This window comes from Argiope bruennichi, chromosome 1 (assembly GCF_947563725.1).
Source record: "Argiope bruennichi chromosome 1, qqArgBrue1.1, whole genome shotgun sequence".
Taxonomy (NCBI): domain Eukaryota; kingdom Metazoa; phylum Arthropoda; class Arachnida; order Araneae; family Araneidae; genus Argiope; species Argiope bruennichi.
This window is the reverse complement of record NC_079151.1, coordinates 13997976-14018899: the sequence shown is the minus strand read 5'-3', so window position 1 is coordinate 14018899 and position 20924 is coordinate 13997976. Positions and strand designations below refer to the sequence as shown.

Here is a 20924-nt window from a genome sequence, read left to right as displayed (position 1 = left end):
AAAGGGAAATAAGCTCATATACTGTTGAATATTATACTGTTTTATACTGTTGAACATTGCATAGAATCATCAATATATAACTAGTCTTTTCTCGGATTTCGTATTGTGGATTGCATACTGGCTGACTCTAAAATCATAGGTCTCTGTAACTGAGGCACACGAAAACAGGTTAATTTCAAAATAAAACATGAAGTTTCGAACGCAACTGTGCTGTTATCCAATTGTAAATTTGTATTCAATCCATCTTGCTTTATCTGATGTATCCGTTTATTTTACTTGAATTCACTTACAAGCCATTTCTTGTAGCAATCGCCCTTTACGTTTGTGTCTATATTCTCTGTTGTAAAAAGGACTTAATGCCTGATTAGTTTTTTAAGCTTGCTACATAATTTTAGAATCACTCTGTGCGCCTAATTTTATCTTGAACTTAAAAAAAATCAATAGTTTGGTGCTGCTAATCATCGTCATATCATCCTAACGTTCTCCGTCAATTTTCTCTCTTTTCATAATCGCATGGATATCGACATGACAAAAGCTCCTTTTTGCTCAAACAGTGAGAATTTTTGAAATATACTATTTAAAAGTTATGAAATGAGATAAAATGAAAACAAATATAAAATAATAATGGAATAAAGGGGGAAAAAAGCTTTGTAAATAAAATTCAGTAAGATCCTAAGTGCAATTCATGTTAGTTGCTTCGTTAGATTCTTATGGAGACTTCATTCATTTCAAGGAGATCGTAGTTGCCTGATGATTTTCCAGTAGTTCTCGCCAAAAATACTTAGGGCGATTAACTGGCCATTTAATTAGATTTGAGATGGCTTCCTATATTACTGTGAATGTCCCTTTATGAATTTCACAGATTTTCTTCCTTCCAGTCTCTCTGCGATTTGTGTTGTAAAAAATTAACATTTTGGCATTTGATAAATAACTATTTATAAAAGAAAAAATGCATATTTAAAGCCACAGCAAAAATTAGCTTTGTCTATTTACAAAACGGGCTTTGAACACTATTTTTAAAGTAGATGTGTAAAAGCTTTATCCTTTTGGCCAATAAAATAAAGACTTCCAGTCGAAATAAAAACCAATATATTCAAATAACCTTCCACAGTCAAAAAAAAAAAAAAAAAAAAAAAAAAAAAAAAAAAGGGAGAAAAGAAATTGTGCTCTTGTTCTCTGCTCTGCGGTAATCTAAATCATTACTTGATCAAGTACCGAATTAAACTTTTTACAGTTTGGAGCCATTATAATCCTGATATAGAAATCAGAAGGTCGAAGATTGAAAGCCCAGCTCCATTAAAATACCTAATGGATTAAACGGTTTTCGGCTCGTGTGGTGTCGAAGTATGGAGGAAAGCTGGTTCCAACGTTGGTCTCGCGTTGTGATCATAATTCAAATTTAGCGCTATTCTTCATGTAGCTTCAAATGAAAAATGAATGCAACTTAATTCTCAGTATTGTAGATATTGGTTGTTTCGAAAAAGTTTAATCAATTTAGCAGTTACAATACAATAACTCGAATCGAAACCCTAAAAGTAACGAAAATGTCATACGAATTGAATCAGTGGAATGCAGCAAGATTCTCATTTTATAAATGAAAGCATTGCAACAGCAAATTTCTCTAAGAATGAAAATGCATCATTTTATTTTAAGCATAATTTTCAATTTTCTTTATAGCAAAAGTTTCGGAGAATTTCTCACATAGCTTGATCATAAGGTCTGAGAATGATGTCGTGTACTTCTACGTGCGATGGTGTCTTCAGAATATACAGGATGCTGTCTGCTATGTCTTTAGCCTCAAGGGCCTTCATGGATTTGAAGACGTCCGATGCCTTGCGTGTCAGATCATTCTTGAGATAGCGCTCGAAGAATTCAGTTTCTACCACACCAGGACTTAGGCTCTGCAACGGCAAATAAAGTTGGTGTAAATTCGTTGCAAACATTTGTTATTTATCTCACGAATATTGCGGCTTGGAATGATAAATAAATGTGCATTTGATTTCAAAGGTAAACGGAAAAACATATTTTGAAATTAGATATTTACTTTATTTCAAACAGCATATGACAAAAGATTTTTGCCTAATCAGACTGAATGATCAGGCACGAGCGTATTGGGGGCACGAAGAATGCGTTTTCTTTTTCTAATTCCTGCGCACCGAAAAAGGTTTCAAGTAAGAGTCCTTATAAAGGAATATAACGGTGCTTGCCTTTTATCTGATATTCTAAAGGGGATTGCCTGTTCTGTTTTATCTTTTTCCTTCTTTCCGTTGTAAAAATTCGAAAATGATCAAAAATAAAATTCTTTCTGACCTTGCGCAGTATTTACATATCTAAAATTATTTTAAATGCTTCATTTAAATAAAATTTTTAAGTATTAAGTTTTTCAAATATTTACTTAAAACAGTTCTCTTTCTTAACTTAGACGAATGATATCCTCTTAATAACCAAGGAAGAGCATCTCATTCTATTCTACATTGCTAGAAAGAATAATATAAACTTGGTCAGGAGGAAATTTCAATCTACTTCGACAGAATAGAATAACACTCTATTGTTGCTAAGTGCCTTCAAAATTATATTTCATTGTTATGGCGCAAAATTTACAATTCCTCCACCATCCCCCGAAAAAAATTGCCTGCATTTCACTCTTTTTATCTTTGGAACAGAGTTCTTTATTGGAATTTTCCTGGTCCTGGTCTAGGAAAACTCCCTTTTTATTTATATGTTAATCTGTTTTTCTAACGTTAGCCCAATCATTAGCTTGCATGTTAAAGCAAATTCTGTTATCAGAGTGTTTGCTCTTCTAAATTTTATTATAAATTTGAGTTTTTCCAACTTTTATTTTAAAAAATTCACGTTTTCTTTTAAATTTTTTACAGCCAAAAAATATGAAAAGTTTTTTTATGGAAGTTTTTTTGCTTTTACCAAAAAAAATATTAACTCTTGCTAAAATATCTATTTATACTAAAATCATATATAAAAAATTTCTTTTAAGTCCAATTTTTTCCACCAATATTATTATTTAGGTGCAATAATTAACTGAAGTTCTACGAATTATTGATTTAACTGTTATCGTGTGTGGTTTGAACTGTCTGTATAAGCAACTTTATTATCTAACTAATAAATTTTTGCCCTAGTTAATAAGACTTTTCTTCTGTAAACTTCTTTTCAAGATAAAGATGCATTTGTTGCATTAATTACTTGATTACTGAAAAGTGTCATTGTTAAAGGACATGTAGAATCACTTTCATAGAATACTAAAAGTATTTAAGTGACTATATTAAAAGTAAATAAATTAAATAGACCTTAGTCTCTTTTTTTTTCTCTTAATTTTCGTCTCTTAAACTGACATCTTTTGAGCTTAGCACGAATTTTTATTTTGTTTCTTTATAATAACTGTAATTTTAGCGACGCAATGTTCTAAAATCCAATTATGGTAAATGGTTAGTTTTTGTTTTTTTAAATTTGTAATATATACTGAATATTAGATAGAAATGTTATATAAGGCTGATCGCTTATTTTTTAGTGAAAGTGTTATGCGGCGGGCAGGCAGATTGCTTGGGCGTTTCCTTAAATTTTTTTCTACATATAACTAATTCGAAATTTCCTGAAGATTGGGATATTTCCTACTTTATAATTTTTGGCAATATCTGTCTTTTTTTTTTCTGCGGAACTCATCAAATTATGTGACATAAAAAGTTGTCCAGTTGCATTTATCTAATAAATACCTGAATTCACGGACTTAGTATAAATGCGCGTTTCCTAAATGGAAACAGAAGCAATAATATTTTCTCAAGTACAGCTTCTAGAAACATCAAATTTATTCATGTTCGAACTGCTTTAGTTTGAAAATATTTGAACTTTTGCTGCGTATTTTAGAAGCCAGTTGATTTGCACAGCGCCGAATGTACCATGATATTCTAGAATAAAAGAATACGTTCATATTTAACTTACCGCTATTCTGATGTGACTGTTGAGGGCTTTGAGCTCTCTCCGGAGTCCCTCAGTAAGCGCTCTCACCATGAATTTTGTTCCACAGTAGAAATGGAGCCCCGGCATTCCCTGAGATGTTTGACGATGTCCCCCAATGCTTTAAAAGCAAAAAAATCTTCTTAATTCAAATTGCTCATAGAAACAAGTATACTATTATATTGCTTCGAAAGACATAACTTATACCTGCTGATATGGATGATTTGCCCATCATGTATGCCGATTTCACGCATCAATTTTACAGCCTCCTGTGTGCAGATGCAAAGAGCCATTACGTTCACCTGCAAAAATGTTATTATTAGCATTCACTAAGGTATCAAAGGTAATTAGCAAGTTTTTCTTGACAAAATGAATGTTGAATAGAAATATATGTGGTGTCAGGTACCTCACTTCTAGCTATTGAATAGAGCCTCTGCCTGAGGAAACGAGAGTTGCTGGTAGTTGACGCTTAGACGAGGTGATGTGAAGACGAAATTTTACGACGTGTTGTTTACAAGACGAATGTGAAAACGAACTATTACGACGTGTTGTTTACAAGACGAACTATTACGACGTGTTGTTACTTTGAACCAGATTATCGTAGTCTCATCCTGTAAATTTGCCATCATCAGTTTGTACATCATTAACGTGATTATATTTTCAGTAAATTCACAAATATTAACTAACTCGAACTTGTTATTGTTTGGCCATCACCTCCACATATATTTAAATTAATACGAATATTCTTTTTTGAAGATAAAAAGAAGTTGTTACAGTTAATTGTATATTCGGAACATCATATGTTCTATGTCTTCCCGCATTCATTTTCAATCAGTAGACTCGATTCTTGTTTAGTTAAGCTAAATTTAATTTTTTCAATTTTTTTCATCATACAAGTCAATCTAACTTAATATTTGTGTACTCACATCGAGCATATCTTTCCACTGTTCAGTGGCACCGGTGAGCAGAGGTGCGTCATGACTCAGTCCGGCATTGTTGATGCAAATGTCCAGACGGCCGAATGTCCTGCGGATCTGGTCGAACATCGACAGAATCTCAGACTCTTGAGTCACATCGCATCTGAAAAATACAGATTAGAAAACGAAACATAAAAAATATAAAATAAACTTCAATAAATAAAAATGAAATGATATAAGATAAAGCATATTATATGGTCAATATGATTAATTCATTATTATTAATAATAAACACAGTTATTATTAATAATAGATTATTATTACAGTTAGAAGTAATAAAAATAGATTCATCACATTAACCGTAATATATGCATACACACATGCATGCACAATCACATATATATAGATTCATCATATAATGAATGCATGGACTGAAGGAAAGATTACATTTTAGGAATTCGATGAAAGCACAAAAATTTTATATAAATTTCAGATGCTAATTTAATGTGAAAAAGCTGGAGTTACTGTTCAAAAGTGTAACCGACACTATTGATGTATTAACAAAAATAAAGGTGCAGATTTACAAACTCAAACTATATGAGATATATCGTGAAAAATTTGAACAATATATCTGATGAATCATGATCATTTCTCTTCAAATATGAGAAAAGTCTCATATACAAGATTTTTGAGCTGTTTTTATGAAAAAAATTATGTTGATATTGATCATATATGCACGATAGCCAATTTTTTAGTTTAGACATATCACATTGCTATAGTGCTGTTTCCACTTGTCTAAAATTGTTTCATTTTGAGGAACCAAAAGTAAAAAATGAGATTTGCATTCTTTCAACATATTCTTCGTTAATATTTAAGGCAGCTTAACGTAAAATATTTTAATGTGACGGTCCGTGAAAAATATCCTGGCATCAAAATCTGGCCGCACCACATTTTCCTACAAGATCCAATGAGTGAAATCCATACGAAGGAAATAATATGTTGCTGTCAATGCTGTGCATCCTTTTACCATTTTGACCCCCCCCCTTGTTGTGGAGTGTGACGTATTCGGACTCTCCATTTATAACCGCTTAAATTAAACAGATATAGACATTTTTTTATTAACAAAATCTTTATTTTATACCTTACATTTTAATCATTTCACATCGGGCCCCTCAAAGTTCTAGAAACGGGTGTTAACTCACCTGCTATCTTTGCTTTTAAGGTCATGAATTGTTTGATAAAAATTGTTAATTTTGATATTTACACTTCTGTTAAATTTTTGTCTGTTGCAAGGGTCTGTTCTGTTTGTCCTATGCAAGGGTTATCAGAGATATAAAATATTTCAAAGGTAATTTCTAATGCCATGGTTATGTCTGCATAAACAGAATTTTAATCTGATCTCTTTGAAGAGGCTTCTATTTATTTCTGTTTTTTAATATTTCGGATCTCTATTGGATTTAAGAAGCAAAATTTTTATACCAGAAATTTTGCATCAAAGTAATTTTATCCAAATTGATGTGAATTTTATTGGATTCTTTTTTGGGAGGGAGGAAGTGCCTTTCTATTTTTGGATATATTTAAATTTGTCTTAGGGAGTATTTTGAAGAGATTTTTGAGAAAGATTTTAAAAAGTGAATTATAAATTTAAGTTCATAATCTATTAAATGCATTAAATCTTAATTCTCAGTTTGGACAAAGCTTCAAATGAAACAAAATGCTTTTGAAGGACAAATATATGAATGGAGAAGGGTCACATCTCCGTCTTGAAAAAGGGAAGTGTTCACTTATCAATAAATTTCACTTAAAAATGCAAAGAAATAAATGATATTTGATTGGACCTACTTGATGGCTACCAGCCTTCCAGGCGAAGCCTTAACGGCATCCTCTTCTGCTATCGCCTTGATCTTTTCCACATTTCTGGCGCATCCAATCACTACTATGCCATGCTGCACCAGTGCCCTGCATATAGCCGCTCCTATGCCCACCGACGCCCCCGTCACAAGAGCAACGCGACCGTTCCAACGTTCCATTTTGAGTTTTTAATATGACTGAGGCGATGCCCGAATTTCTGTGAAGTAATCTTCATTATCTGTAGTATTAGTCGAGATAAGATATCTTTCTTTTCTCCAAGAACAATGAAAGGCTTTTAATTCTTCCAAAAAATGATTAAAATTTCATTTGATTGCATTGTCATATTACTGAAAGAAAACCTCCTTTGTCTAATTTTAAAGCTTATTTTTTATTTGCATTTATTGTCGTTGATTTTGTATTATGGAAAATTATTGTGCTTTATACGTATAATTAACTTTGATGTAATTGAACATGATGAAATTTAGCACGAATTTTCTTATGGATTTTTTTGTGAAAGTGTGATTTAATTATGAAATTTAACTTGATTTATCAGTTTTAGCGTACGTGACTACATTGAAAAGTTGATTTTCTGCAAGAGTATATATATTTAAATGCCATTTTTTCACATTCTAAATTTTGGTAGAATTTTCTTATGGAAAATATCACAAATTAAAATTTGATGCATATTTTTTTTTTTTTTTGTTCAAATTTAGTATAATAAATTTACAAAATTTTTGGCATTTCCAGAACCAGAGAATAAGCAACTTATTCATTTAGAAATATTTTGTAGTTGTTTTATTGTTTAACAATGCGAAAAAACACTGAGAAGTCGAATCACAATTGCATAGGTTGGATAGAAGAACTTTTTTAGTTCTGGAACTAGAAAATATATTTTTGTTTACCTGCAAAATTTTGAGCAAATCATACAAAGATTATCTTTATCTCTTTTTAGACCCCCCCCCCAAAAAAAAATCACGTCTTTTTAATTTTTAAGAAATGTTTGGCAATTAAAATATTTTGGTTCATGCTGTTTTATGAAAAAATTCAAAAATAGTTTTACAACATTTTTTTTAAATAAATTCTTTCCGAACGTAGTCGCATATCTTAAGTCAGATAATTTAATTCTTTAATACAGGTTTATGACAGAACAAAAATATTTTAACTTAACTGATTCTAAACATTAACAGCAAATCCCTTATAACAATGCAAGCGCCTATATTTCAGAAGTTCTTCTTATCCGTCTGAGCAGCAATATTGCCCTGAAAACGAATTCAGATGTGAGCCAGTAGCCAAATTCCAAATTGTAATCGTTTTATTATAATGGAATGTATAGGAATGCCGCGTATTTAAGTGTTAAACTAAAGTATATGGTGTTCATTCTCAATATTTTTTCATAATACAATTTCTTTTATCAGTATTACAGAATCGAAGGTTCAGTTTTATCAAGCCATTTATCATTTATTAATATGATATTCTTTCATGTCTATGAAATATTTTTTATGTCTATGAATTGTCAATATGAAAATATTTTGCTGTAAGTATAATCTATGAGGAATTCAACATTCCGCGTGTCCAAAAAATATTTGGCATTGGTAAAAATTTTGGTGATCCTATGAAATAGCACTGCTTTATATAATTTTATTAGAAGAGCATTAAACTTTAAATATTGCATAAGTTTCAAATTAGTCAGAAATAGAGCAATGAAGCTGTGCTGTCGAGAACTTCTGTAAGAATACCACATAACGTCTTGTGTGATGATCAGAAAGCTGTGTTTGCTGTAGAATAATAAGTTAGTGTTCTTCTCTGTTTTTTGGATTATGCCATACATTCCATCATTGAAGAATATTGTGACATTGCTGTTCTAATAGTGCAAGTTTATTGTCCGTTGAGGGTATAGGCGAATTTTCCAAAGGAAGTTCTCTGTGACCATAATAACAGTGAAGAACGCAGTAAAAACTTGCTGGGAAAATTTCAGCGGATTTCAAATTGAAGGATAGTTGTTCTGGAAATGTAGAGGACAGCATTTGGCAGACATTGACGAGTGGTCCCAGATCGTCCAACAGAACATCCGAGAATGCCCTCTGTCGTCTGTTCGAAATGTTGCTGCTGTGCATGGATAACATGCTAGATGCATTACACGAATATTGTTTTTAAAAAAATTACGGTCGTTTCCACATTAGATATAGCCCCATTAACCCTCTCAATGTTTGTACCCCCAATCGAGAAAAAAATATTCTCAAAATATTTGTTTCTAAAAATTAATAGCAGTTATATCGACGTGGAATCCCTTCGAATTTTAGATGAAGCTAATTTTCACATTAAATGCTTTATAAATAAACAAAACGGAGAATTTGTGAAGTGGAAATCCCCTTATTTCTGATCTATCATCACCGCATACGACAGAAGTCTTAATATGGGCCATTATGTTCTTTAAAGAATTGTGCGGGATTGATATGAGCGAGGATAGAACCTGGGACCTTGTGGTTCGCAGCCGAGTAACATGACCACAATGCAAAAGCAATTGCCCGTGTAGAGTAGCTGTTAACTGGCTTATAAGCTTTCACTACAGGATCATTGGCTTATTTGTCCATACGAAACTGTAATTGTGGAACGATATTTTCACATTCTGCATTAATTTAATGTAAAAGACAGTGTCTTAGAAAACTTCAATCGCACATCGCTTCTTGCACAAAACGGATCCAGTAACATCATATGTCCGCATCATTTCTTTTTCTAAACCAACACTTTGGTGATTGTGCTATTGCGCTACTATCTCAAACATATGAGAGCAAGCATGAAATGATTTTCCATTTTACTAGATTAAAATCTTTGCTTTTTTTTTCTCTGGTGACACTTGAAATACAGTGTGTGTGTGTGTGTGTGTGTGTGTGTGTGTGTGTGTGTGTGTGTGTGTGTGTGTGTGTGTGTGTGTGTGTGTGTGTGTGTGTGTGTGTGTGTGTGTGTGTGTGTGTGTGTGTGTGTGTGTGTGTGTGTGTGTGTGTGTGTGTGTGTGTGTGCAAAATGTACTTACTCTTGAAGAAGTTGAGCATTACATCTGTATAGCACGTCAATCCATTTCTTCTGAGACATTATTATGGGTATGAGCTAATTTTTTTTTTGAGCCTGCACCCAGATATTGTGACAAAGGGTGGCGATATTGAAAATATCGTTATTCAGTTTTTCAGACTTCAGTACCATCTCGTAATAAAATTTGTAAGTAATTTGAACATTATATATTTTCAAAACTTTGCTTTTTACTTAAAAAAAGTGCAGAAAGGGGTTTATTCCTTTCTCCAACCACGCTTTAATTATTCACATTCAAAATGGCTCCCTCATTTTATGGATATTTAATAACTACTCTGCAATGTTGCTTTGAATTATGATATGCAATTATGATGTTTGTTAGAATATTTTCTGTTTGTTATTTATTCTCATTGTATCCTCATTTTAGTTCGGAAAGAACAAATAATCTCATTTCAAGGAGTAAATTTATAGGAAATTCTGAAATTATATTCTGAAAAGCCTTTTGCACAAACTTTGGAAGCATTATCTTAAGTTTTATCATACTTGAAATTTATGGAATTGAATACTGAAGCATATAAAAATCTGTCATCAAAAAAATATCGGGAAGAATTGCAAAGTAATTGATCATCGTAAAGGTCTTCTTTAATCTGTTGGATGGTGATTTGACAGCATTTGTGCTTTAAAGTTATAATTTTATATAATCTAAAGTAGATGGGATTTCGAATAAATGATTTATTAAAAAAATAGCATATTTATTGATAAAGATCTTGATATCGATTATTTTTGTTCAAGTTATGTATTTATAGTTCTTGTTTGGGCATCGTATTATGATTAAAAATCATTGATAAATTGCTTAGAAGCATGAGAGGGAACTGTTACTGCGTTTTATTGATATTATTTTGTCAATGCCTTCCGACACAGCGTCTTCTCATTTTAGGCAGAAAAGGGGAGAAAGAACCATTTACAAAGATGAGTGCAAATGAATGAATGTCATCATTTTTACTCAATTTTTCATAACTGCGCATTCACTCCATTTACTGGAGTGAAATGGAAATTTTAATGCTATTTCAAAGTATGTTAAGGTTCATTGATTACGATTTGAGTGATACTACTTGATACGAAGTGATTGATTACGCAGTGATAATAATATAAAGAAACAAATATTTTTCGTATAGCAAAATATTCTGATGAAATAGAGAAATAGAAATAACTTGTTACTAGTATAAAATTCGCGAAACTTCATATGACATATGATGACATTATTAAATAGAGCAAATTATAAAATCCAAAAAAAAAGTTATCATTGTACTTCTTGCTTATGCAGATATTTTTAAAATTATTTTTGAGCTGAAGAATACAAGAGATACTGTGAACTAGAAAATTCTTTTATTTATGTAAAAATAAATTTTTCTACCGAATAGCCTAGAACTTTATGATGTTTGGTCATAGCATCGCATCAGGATGTCATGCACCTCTACATGTTGAGACCTCAGGATGTACAGAACACTCTCGGCAATGTCCTGGACTTGTAGGATTGTCATCGCACTGAGGGCGTCAGAAGCTTTCGCAGCAGGATCTTTACTTCGAAAGACGTCTAAACCCTCTGTCTCCACTAATCCAGGACTGACACTCTACAAAAGAAGATATTATATAGTGAAATGCTTCTTTTATGAGTGCCAAATCACATTGTTAAAAAGTAATTAAGAAAATCGGTAATACCATTCACTTAAACTGTCCCTCTTTTGAGGTAAAGTCGTGGCATTGTAGGCTATTCTGACAATTATGTAGACATGCATTCGATACTTTCAATATCGGCAATATGCATAAAGTAGAAAATTTATAAGAGTCTTTTAAGAATGCCGGGAACCAGAATTTCATTACTTTCGAAAAAGTTTTTATTTATATTAACAAAACTCGGCATCTTTTTTAGATGGTAAAAACTGAAAAATTAAAAAAATTTATTTTTGTTATTTTTGAAATTTTTTAGAGACTGATATGTTATTGACTGACAAATGCAATAAACAAACAAAAAATCAGAAAAGTATCGTTTACCTAACGCACCGTTCTAGTGAGAAGTATAAAAATTATTTAAATAATAATTTTGTTGCAAGTGCACAATAAATAATAGTTCATGAAGCATTAACATTTTATTTATCAGGCAGTAATATAAATAATAGTTCAACTCAAAGACATCATCATGTTTTCATAAACAATTTAGTGACGTTATAAGCGAAATATATAATATGTGACAAAATTAGATTAATTATACAGTACACTCCCGATTATCCGCGGAATTGGGTGGCGGGGCCGCCGCGGATAACAAAAATCGCGGATAATCCGAAAAAAGCTAAAAACGGGTATAGCAAAAGAGGAAACAGTCATTCCAACTTTGAAAAATCGTTTTATGTACAATAAAACGTAAAATAAACAGCAGGAAATGTTTAACTAACGCTTAATATTTTAGTATATCACTCAAAACTAACCTAAAATGCATTTTGTTAATGAAAACAGAAAAGTGCTTTGTACTTGCGAGAGGCGTCAAGGATACACAGAAAAATTAATACATATATACTGTTTTAATACTGTAATGTATTATGTAAATACAAAAGCATAACAGAAAAACTGCACCTTTTTGAAGAAATCAGTAAAAAAAAAAAAAAAAAAAAAAACTTTGCGTGGCAGGCGCGGATAATCGGGAGTCTACTGTACTTTAATTCTTAATAATCCTGAATGTTAGCTTGCATTAGATTCTTTTTACACTTTATCAGTGCTATTCTAATTTTTAAAGAAGTATTTCTTTAAAAATTAAAATAGCACTTTATTCTTTTTTATTCGTCACGATCTTCTGTTGATATAAAATCGGTACAGATACGGAAGCTTTTGCTTTGTATTTCCATATAAATCATACGAAAGTCTGAGAGGCATCCTGTAGAGTTAGCCAATATATTATCTTCCTTTTTCTAAAAACATCTGAAAATGATCAAGTGTACTTTTAGCCCTCGTTGAGACACAAATATTTGAAAGAACTTAACAAACTCTTTCATATAAAAAACTTTTGAACATCATATTTTTGTAACATAAAACTAATTGAGAAATTTAGACTGAATTGTTTTCCAAGCTGCAGAAAGGACTATATTCTATTAATTTTCCCGTTCTTAGTTAGAGCCATTTTAATTTTTAAAAATCTGACGAATGATGTTTTAAAAATGCATTTTTTTCTTTGATGTAATGTATAGATTTGGCAGTTTTGCATCCAGTGGTAATGGGTGACCAAAGCACTTATTATCTTCCTGCTTCATTGTACAATAGAATTAAAACTTTCGGGGTGCTGTTTTGTATTAATGATTTAAGAGTAACAATGTTAATTTCGAAAAGAAATAATACTGGAAAATACTTTCTCTCCTTATTAAGTTTATTTATTTATTGAAACCTAATGGTATGCGAAAGTTTAAATTTACGAGAAATATATTCAAGTTTCCATTATGTTATATAAATTTAACAACAATTAGTGCTCTTAAAGAAAAATCAAAAATAATTTTTTTGAAAAAAGGACATTTATCGACTAAATAACTTACCCCTCTTCGAATATGTTTGTTGAGTTAAATTTCGAATGTGATTTTATAACTATAATTGTAGTTTTGTTTCAAGTTTTGGTTTTAATTGGCTGGAAACAAAGCGTCTAAAACACACATTTGATTTTCGAATAGTATACAGCGATTGATCGCAAAAAACTCCAAGTATTAAACAACAGATTCTGAATAACCCCCAAAGGTTAATATTTCTTGTTTATTGTACACCATTGTCATACAAGGGCGTTCTTTAGAATAACAGCTTTATTAGACTATGCGAGAAAGTTCTGAGGGGACCATTCTCGCTGGTTTTAAATGTAATGGTATGATAAAACTGAAATTGTATAAAATATCACCACATTTTTGCTATTTTCTATAGATTTAACTAAAATGTTCTTAAAGAAAACTAAAAATCAATTTTTTTTCTTTATAAAAATGTTTTTATTTATTGACTAAAAAACTATTACTCCTATCCGAATGTGGCTGTTGAGTGCTTTAAGTTCTCTGCGCAGACCTTCGGTGAGAGCTCGGACCATGAATTTAGTGTCAGTATAAAAATGAATACCAGACTGCTCCGTGCTGTTCAAACGGTGACCTGACATGCTGGGAAAAACAAAAAGCTTCAAAGAAACAGAAGGTACATGCTTTCCAAGAAGTAAATAATCAATAAATTTACGAATAATAAAGATGTGTGAAGTTTTGAAAACTCGAATAAAAATGTCGGAACAGATGTCAACAGATGCTGGCGTCTTATACCAGGGCGTTTCATTTAGAAACTATTGGATTTTCTGTCCTTAAAATTGAAATCAATTCTTTGCTGTTTGAAATAATTGCTTAGGCTTTTGATCATGCTTTATACTGAAATATAAATATAACTCTAATATTGGCATTTTAAGATTTCCAACTTGTAACTTCTTAAAATTATAATTTATTGAATATTCTTTATGATTTATAATATACCATTCATTCTCACAATCATTGTTAAAAAATTATATTTCAATTTATAACGTATTTAATTGAATAAAATTATTTAGTAGATAACATTTTATCTGTATTAATTAAAGTAATAATGTATATACATGAGTATTGGGAAAAAATACCTAAAAGTATAGAATGTTAGAAGCTTAAAAACCTGCATTTGAAATTTCCAATAGCTCCTTCAACTGAATACTATTAAGAGAAATTCGAAAAACCTTTTATGACAACAATCATAACTGATTTAAGTTCTACGGTGCTGAAATTTCTCCCCCTCCCCCAAAGTGTTGACGCAAACCTCAACTTCATAAATGTAAGATGTTTGGAGACGTAAAAAAAAAATTGTCACGTGACTGGTATATTACAAGAATTGATGAATATTTTTTTGATTAAATAAAATCGTTCTATTTTATATTTTTGCTTTTATCTAAATTGTGCATAGCAAAATTGCAAGATATAACTTCAAGATTTAATTTATATCAATAAGCAAGATAAGATGTTGGCCGACACACACACACTATTGCTGATGAAGAGTTGATTGCTAGTAATTCTATTCATTAAATTCATGATTAAATCTGACATTCGACATCAAAACATTTGTAGTAATAGTGAAAAAGAGTCTTACGTCTAGATATAGCATTGGATCTTATATTTCTTAATTAGTATGCCTCAGATGCAACAGCAGAAACGTAATGAAAGATCTTTACCTGCTGATGTTGATGATCTGCCCATCATCTATTCCCTTTTCGGTCATTAGTTTCACAGCTTCCCGCGTGCAAATGCATAGAGCCAATACGTTCACCTGTGGAAAATATCATAGAAAATGTCAATTAAAAGAAAAAAAATTAAACAAAAATTACACATGAAGTTGCAGAGAGCATAAACTGTCTTGATTATATAAGGCATAACAGCTGAGTTTATCTTTGTCCTAGACAGGGAAATCTCCTGCCAAAACATATTTTGAAAATATGCAAAGAAATGTCATGGATTTACTCTATTTTAGAAAAATGAAGTTCAAAAATAATTAAAATAATGGTTTTACTCACATCTAGCATATTCTTAAATTCTGCAGTGGTGCCACTGAAAAGTGGAGAATTGTAACTTGGTCCGGCGTTGTTGATGCAGACGTCCAGGCGGCCGAAAGTCTTGCGGATTTCATCAAACACGGACAAGATTTCAGATTCTTGAGTAACGTCACATCTGGGAAAATAAATTATGCATTTGCTAAAACACGTAATAAAATTTCCTTCGCGCACAGTAAAAGATTATATACGTGTAATAATTTGTAATTTTTTTCCATTTGAGAGCTTCTTTGCAAGTAGTTTGAGACGATCCGCAAGAGAGAAACTAAAACTAGATATTAGGTAATGGTTACTATTTTTATGCGATTGGGAAATACGGCTTCATTAAGAGGTTTCATGGACACAAAGAGCAGAAAATATATAAATGATTTAAATGATGCTATTTAAAATTCTGTCTGAAGTGGAAATTGAAAAATACTTTTCTAAGGAAGTCATGGATATTAAGTTATGCATAAAAAAATTAGTTGAACACGAGCAATTTCCAGGTGAACTGCTGGTTGTTAAAAGGAGCTGAAATTGATTATAAATAATCATTTCTTATAAACGAATCCCTTCAGAATGAATAATTAGAAATAATAGCTCTCTTCTACTGACAGTATCCTTGTTTTGAAGTGACTCACTTTCCACTTACTTAATAGCCACCAATTTTCCGGGGGCCTTTTTGACTCTGTCCTCTTCAGCAATGGCCTGTATTCTGTCCGCTCGTCTTGCAATTCCCACCACTATCATTCCATGGTGCACCAAAGTTCTGCACAGCTCCGCCCCAATGGCCGAAGAAGCCCCGGTAACAAGAGCAACTCTTCCGCTCCAAGGTTCCATCTCTGATCATCGTAAGCAGGTGTTCAACTGCTTATCTTAACTGGATAAGGAAATAATCAATCTTACAATTCGAAAACGATAGCTGCATTTCAAGAGGGAAACGAATGAAAGTTGAATGGTTACTGCTGTTTTTCGAGATTCTCCATAGTTTGAGAAAATAATTCAACTTTGCATTTTGAATGTGGTTTTAAGTTTGTAATTAGCAACTCGAAATACATGCAATGCATGATGAATACTATCGCATTTTTTAATTCCTTTGAGTATTTGAGATATGACCCGTGTCAGAAAATAAACTTAATTTCATCCTGATTTTGGAGTTCTCTTATAATCTTGCATTTCTAAATTGTATTCCCAATAAAAGAGGGAAACCTTGTAGTGTACCTTTAGCACTTCTAGGGCACGCTTCATCCCCTCAGAGGAATAAAATATGACTGAAAAAGACTAAGATAGTTCTTTTTTTATATTTTAATTCTGAATGAAAAAAATAAGTGAAGAAAATTTTTTAAATTATTTCACTGAAAATTTAAATGTTTGATTTTGCAAAAAACGAGGGAATTAGTTTTGAAAAATAAACAGCAAATTTGTTGATATAACCAATATTCCACTTCAATGAATTCCTTGAAAAATTATTCCATTAAGGGAAACAAATGAAAATGAAGTTATATGTATCTAATTTAATTTGATCACTGAAAGACAATTATTTACAACATTACCTTAGTTGATTGATTGTTTCAGAAAAGAAAAGTATATAAGTTTTAGAAGAAATAATAATTTCTACTCTCATTTTTTAAAATTAGAACTTAAAGTCTATCTTCCATTTTAATAACAATACAGCCTTCGAAGCAAAAAAAAAAAAAAAAATTCTCAGGTTAAGAAACTACATAGTAATTCTTTTTCTTGATAAAAGTAATAAAACTTTTTTTAACTTGATTATGTTTAACATCAAATTTTTGCATACAATATTTTTATTTAGTTATTTAAAAAAATTTTAATGTTCGAAATGTTTTAAAATGCAGATTCCTTATTGTTAATTTTGAGCCTAGGAAATTCCTGGGTTCAGCCAATATAATTTTTGATAAATAATGGATTTGTTCTTGCTTTGTTTAATTTTAACTTCTTTAACTCTTATTAGTATTGAGAAATTTTATGAAAAAATAATTTGTTTGCTTCAGTTGGATGCGTTTATAAGCCTTAATATTTTTATATTGTCTGAAGACAAGATCGTTCTTGTGATTTCACAGAAAGTGCATCAGAAATAAAAGGTAGAATAACCTAAATATGCTTATGCCTTGATTTGAAATAATATTTTTCGTTAAATGTGAATAATTGTAGGATGTGACATGTTATTGAGAGTACTTGAATATACAAAGAAATGAGTTTAAAAGACATAGTTTTTCCAAAAAATAAGCATAAAAACATTTTGTTTTTATGCCCAACGAGTTAAAACTGTATCTTCTTTTCTGTTCGCTAATGAGGGCCAAGGTTGTACATGGGATTTGATAATATGGAGTTTGTTGTTTGTCTCAAGATCTCAACGTCTTAAACTTGCAGTTAGCATGCATCATTGTATCTAGAAATGGCGACGACGAAAGATGTGGAAAATACTTGTGTTTTGTATAGATGAACTTCCTAATGAAACAAGAAATGGATGTACCTTGGTACCGACAGAAGATTCGCGACGCATATACATTGACATATACAGATATACCAAATTAAAAAAACTCAAGAACAAGAAAAAAGGATAATCATGACAATTCTTATTCATGCAGATATTTTTAATTTTATTGAATAGGAAATCACAAAAAAAAATGTTCGAAATTAGGAAAACTTGGCATTTTTGTTATTGAAAATAAATTTTCCCACTGAACTATGTTTTTTGGTCATAACATCGTATCATGATGTCATGCACCTCTACGTGTTGAGGAGATCTCAAGATGTGCAGGACACTCTCGGCGATGTCCTGGACCTGTAGGATTTTCATGGCACTGATGGCATCGGCAGCTTTCTCAACAGGATCTTTACTTCGAAAGATGTCTATAGCTTCCGTCTCCACTAATCCAGGACTGACACTCTGAAAAAGAAAATATTATATAATAAAATACTTCTTTTTTGAGAACTCAAGCAAACTACTATTGAAAATTATATATAATATAGACACATATATTAAGCTCTTATATATATAGCATAAGAGTTCAGTATATGTTGTAACATTCCCCGATTCCCAGTACTGATAAGACATTTACAGCCAGCTGTGTCGTCGCGGTTACTTACTAAACTCCTCGTGATAGCCAGATGGTGGATCTTTTCACCTGGATGGTTTCGCATCTGTTCATTAGCGACTACAATGAAAGACCGCATGTGGAATTCCTCGTCCAAAAGGTATTGATAGTACCGTCAAAGAGAAAGGGGTGTCCAAACATGGATGCTAGATGTTTCTCTTTGTGAAAGGACCTTCCTACGACCCTCTGGCGCCGCTGAGAGAGCATATGGCTGAACCCCGATTGGTCGAAAGAGAGCTCACATGACCAATGTAAATTAAGAGGGGAGATTGTCACCGAAATAAAGTGCGGAGATTTTTTTAGGAGGAGAGAAGAAACGAATTGCAGGAGACGGTTGGACTACGCCCACGAGTTCGGAGTCTGAGAAACTACCCCTGGAGTGGTCGGGTTGACGTGATGAACTGAGTTTCAAGAAAAACCTTCGACTATTGTATCTCCTACTGTAAATAACTATTTATTTAACCAAGATTAGAACAAGTTGTTCTTTGCATATATCGGGCTGTAAAATAAAGAATTGTCTGAAAATTCTGCTTCATTATTTGATCAGTCTAGATCAGGACATTACAATGTCTATATTATATATAAATTCAGAAAAATTAATACTCTGGGGTACTGTAATAATTCGTAAACACGCTGCACTTAAATTATTTTAGTTTCACGTAAATAGTCCATTTTTTGCAGTGAATTTATGCCATTGTAATATTTTCATAGATATTGTGATATTTTCGTAGATCCAGTATCTACAATATACAGAAGGTAAAAAGTTTATAAAAGTATTTTAAGAATGTTGGACGACAAAGTTTTTTTTAAATTTTCGAATATAAAGAAGCTTTATTTCAAATTAACAACACATCACGTATCGCATTTTTGATTATAATTACTAAGAATTTTGAAATAATTTTGGTTATTATGGGAAACTGCTCCTCCCATTGTCATTGACTTATTAATGCAATAAGTAAAAAAGTATATTTTTAAGCTAACACTGTAATTTTAAGAAAAAATCTGAAATTGGAAAAATAATTTTTTTTCTGTATGTAAACGATAAATATTCTCAAACAATAATTGAGTACTAATTTCACAATCCTGGATAATTTAAGAATTCAAAGACGTGTTGAATTATAGATCATAAAAATTTAAACAAAAAAACACATTAATATGCTGTGAATTATATCGATTTACCCTTGAGCTATTTACAAAGCAGATAATTCGTAGTTGCCACAAGTACCTTAATACAGAGAAATACGACATTCTTTTAATAAATGGCTACAGAATTCTGTATAACTGTACTTAAAAGTAGTCCCTAAATTTAAAATTAAAAACTGAAGAACAAACCGTCCTTAATTTTATTCGGGAATAAAGAAAACTTATCACGTAATATGAGATGAAATGCATCACGGTGTAAGGAATTACCTATTTGTATAATTTATATTTTCAAGAATTAAAACTTGAATATATGTTAATTTATAAACAATTTATACGGCAGAGTGGTTTGCTTTTATCCATTTTAGTCTCTGGTGGTAACAAGTGACACAAAATTTGGAGGTTTATGCTTCAAACTGAGATCATCCATTAACATCATTGCTGTACTCCTAGAGACAGCGAGAAATGGCCATCTTTCCGGATGCTTCTCATCTCGATTTTTGCGGCACTCACCAGTGAGGTACTGGTATTAAGTTGGGTAACTAAAGCTCCCGGAACATAATTCATTTCGTGCAGGCATTTGTGACTTATGAACAGCAAGGTTATTTTAAAAAATTCTTCACAGTTTTTTCTTTTTTTTGCTTACGATGCTATTCTTACTTTCTTGCATGCGAAGTATAGAGAAAATACTGTAATAGTCTAAAATTTCGAACTTACGATTTAGACTTATTAGTTTGTAAAGCACATTTTTGATATTATGTCTGTCCGTAGGAAAGAACTTAAAACAGCTTTCAGCTTGTTTGATGAAATTTGGTATACAGTCTTAACATCAAGTTTTAAGCAAAATCCATTCAGAGGAAGTCTGCCTGTCCGGCTGTTCGAATATAAGTTAACATAATAACTAGAAAAACAAAGAGTCAGATGGATAGAATTCAGTACTACAGAGATTTAAGATGCATCGTGTAGACATCTGTCAAATTCAGCAAGGAGTTGACCGTCTGTCGGCTTATATTTTCGGAAACATGTAAGCGCGATAAATCAAAAATACAATGACTTAAATATATCAAATTTGGAATTGGATTTTTGTGACTATAAGTGCAGTTTTGTGTCAAATTTTGGTTTCGAAAACGAAAGCAAAAAACACGCATTTGATACTCGAATACTATGCCAGATGTAAATCGCAAAAATCTCGCCAAGTATCGCACAATAGATTCCGTAAAAATGCTGAATAATCCCTAAAGGTTAATATTTCGTGATTATTGTACACTATTTGCCATACAAACCGTTCTCTGGAATAACCTC

General features: G+C 31.6%; 1 protein-coding gene across 1 annotated transcript in view; it reads right to left on the bottom strand.

The window, feature by feature from the left end:
- Positions 1-1598: 1598 nt before the first annotated feature.
- Positions 1599-20924, bottom strand: part of LOC129962394 (uncharacterized) — a 44643-nt gene continuing 25317 nt past the window's right edge. The window contains exons 11-21 of the mRNA XM_056076151.1: positions 18113-18274; positions 16016-16203; positions 15349-15502; positions 15010-15104; positions 13795-13930; positions 11195-11389; positions 6726-6922; positions 4893-5046; positions 4174-4268; positions 3952-4087; positions 1599-1901 (exon numbers count right to left, since the gene is read on the bottom strand). Of these exons, the coding sequence (XP_055932126.1) occupies positions 1698-1901; positions 3952-4087; positions 4174-4268; positions 4893-5046; positions 6726-6922; positions 11195-11389; positions 13795-13930; positions 15010-15104; positions 15349-15502; positions 16016-16203; positions 18113-18274 (1716 nt within the window). The 3' untranslated portion in view covers positions 1599-1697. The remainder of the gene's footprint in view (positions 1902-3951; positions 4088-4173; positions 4269-4892; positions 5047-6725; positions 6923-11194; positions 11390-13794; positions 13931-15009; positions 15105-15348; positions 15503-16015; positions 16204-18112; positions 18275-20924) is intronic.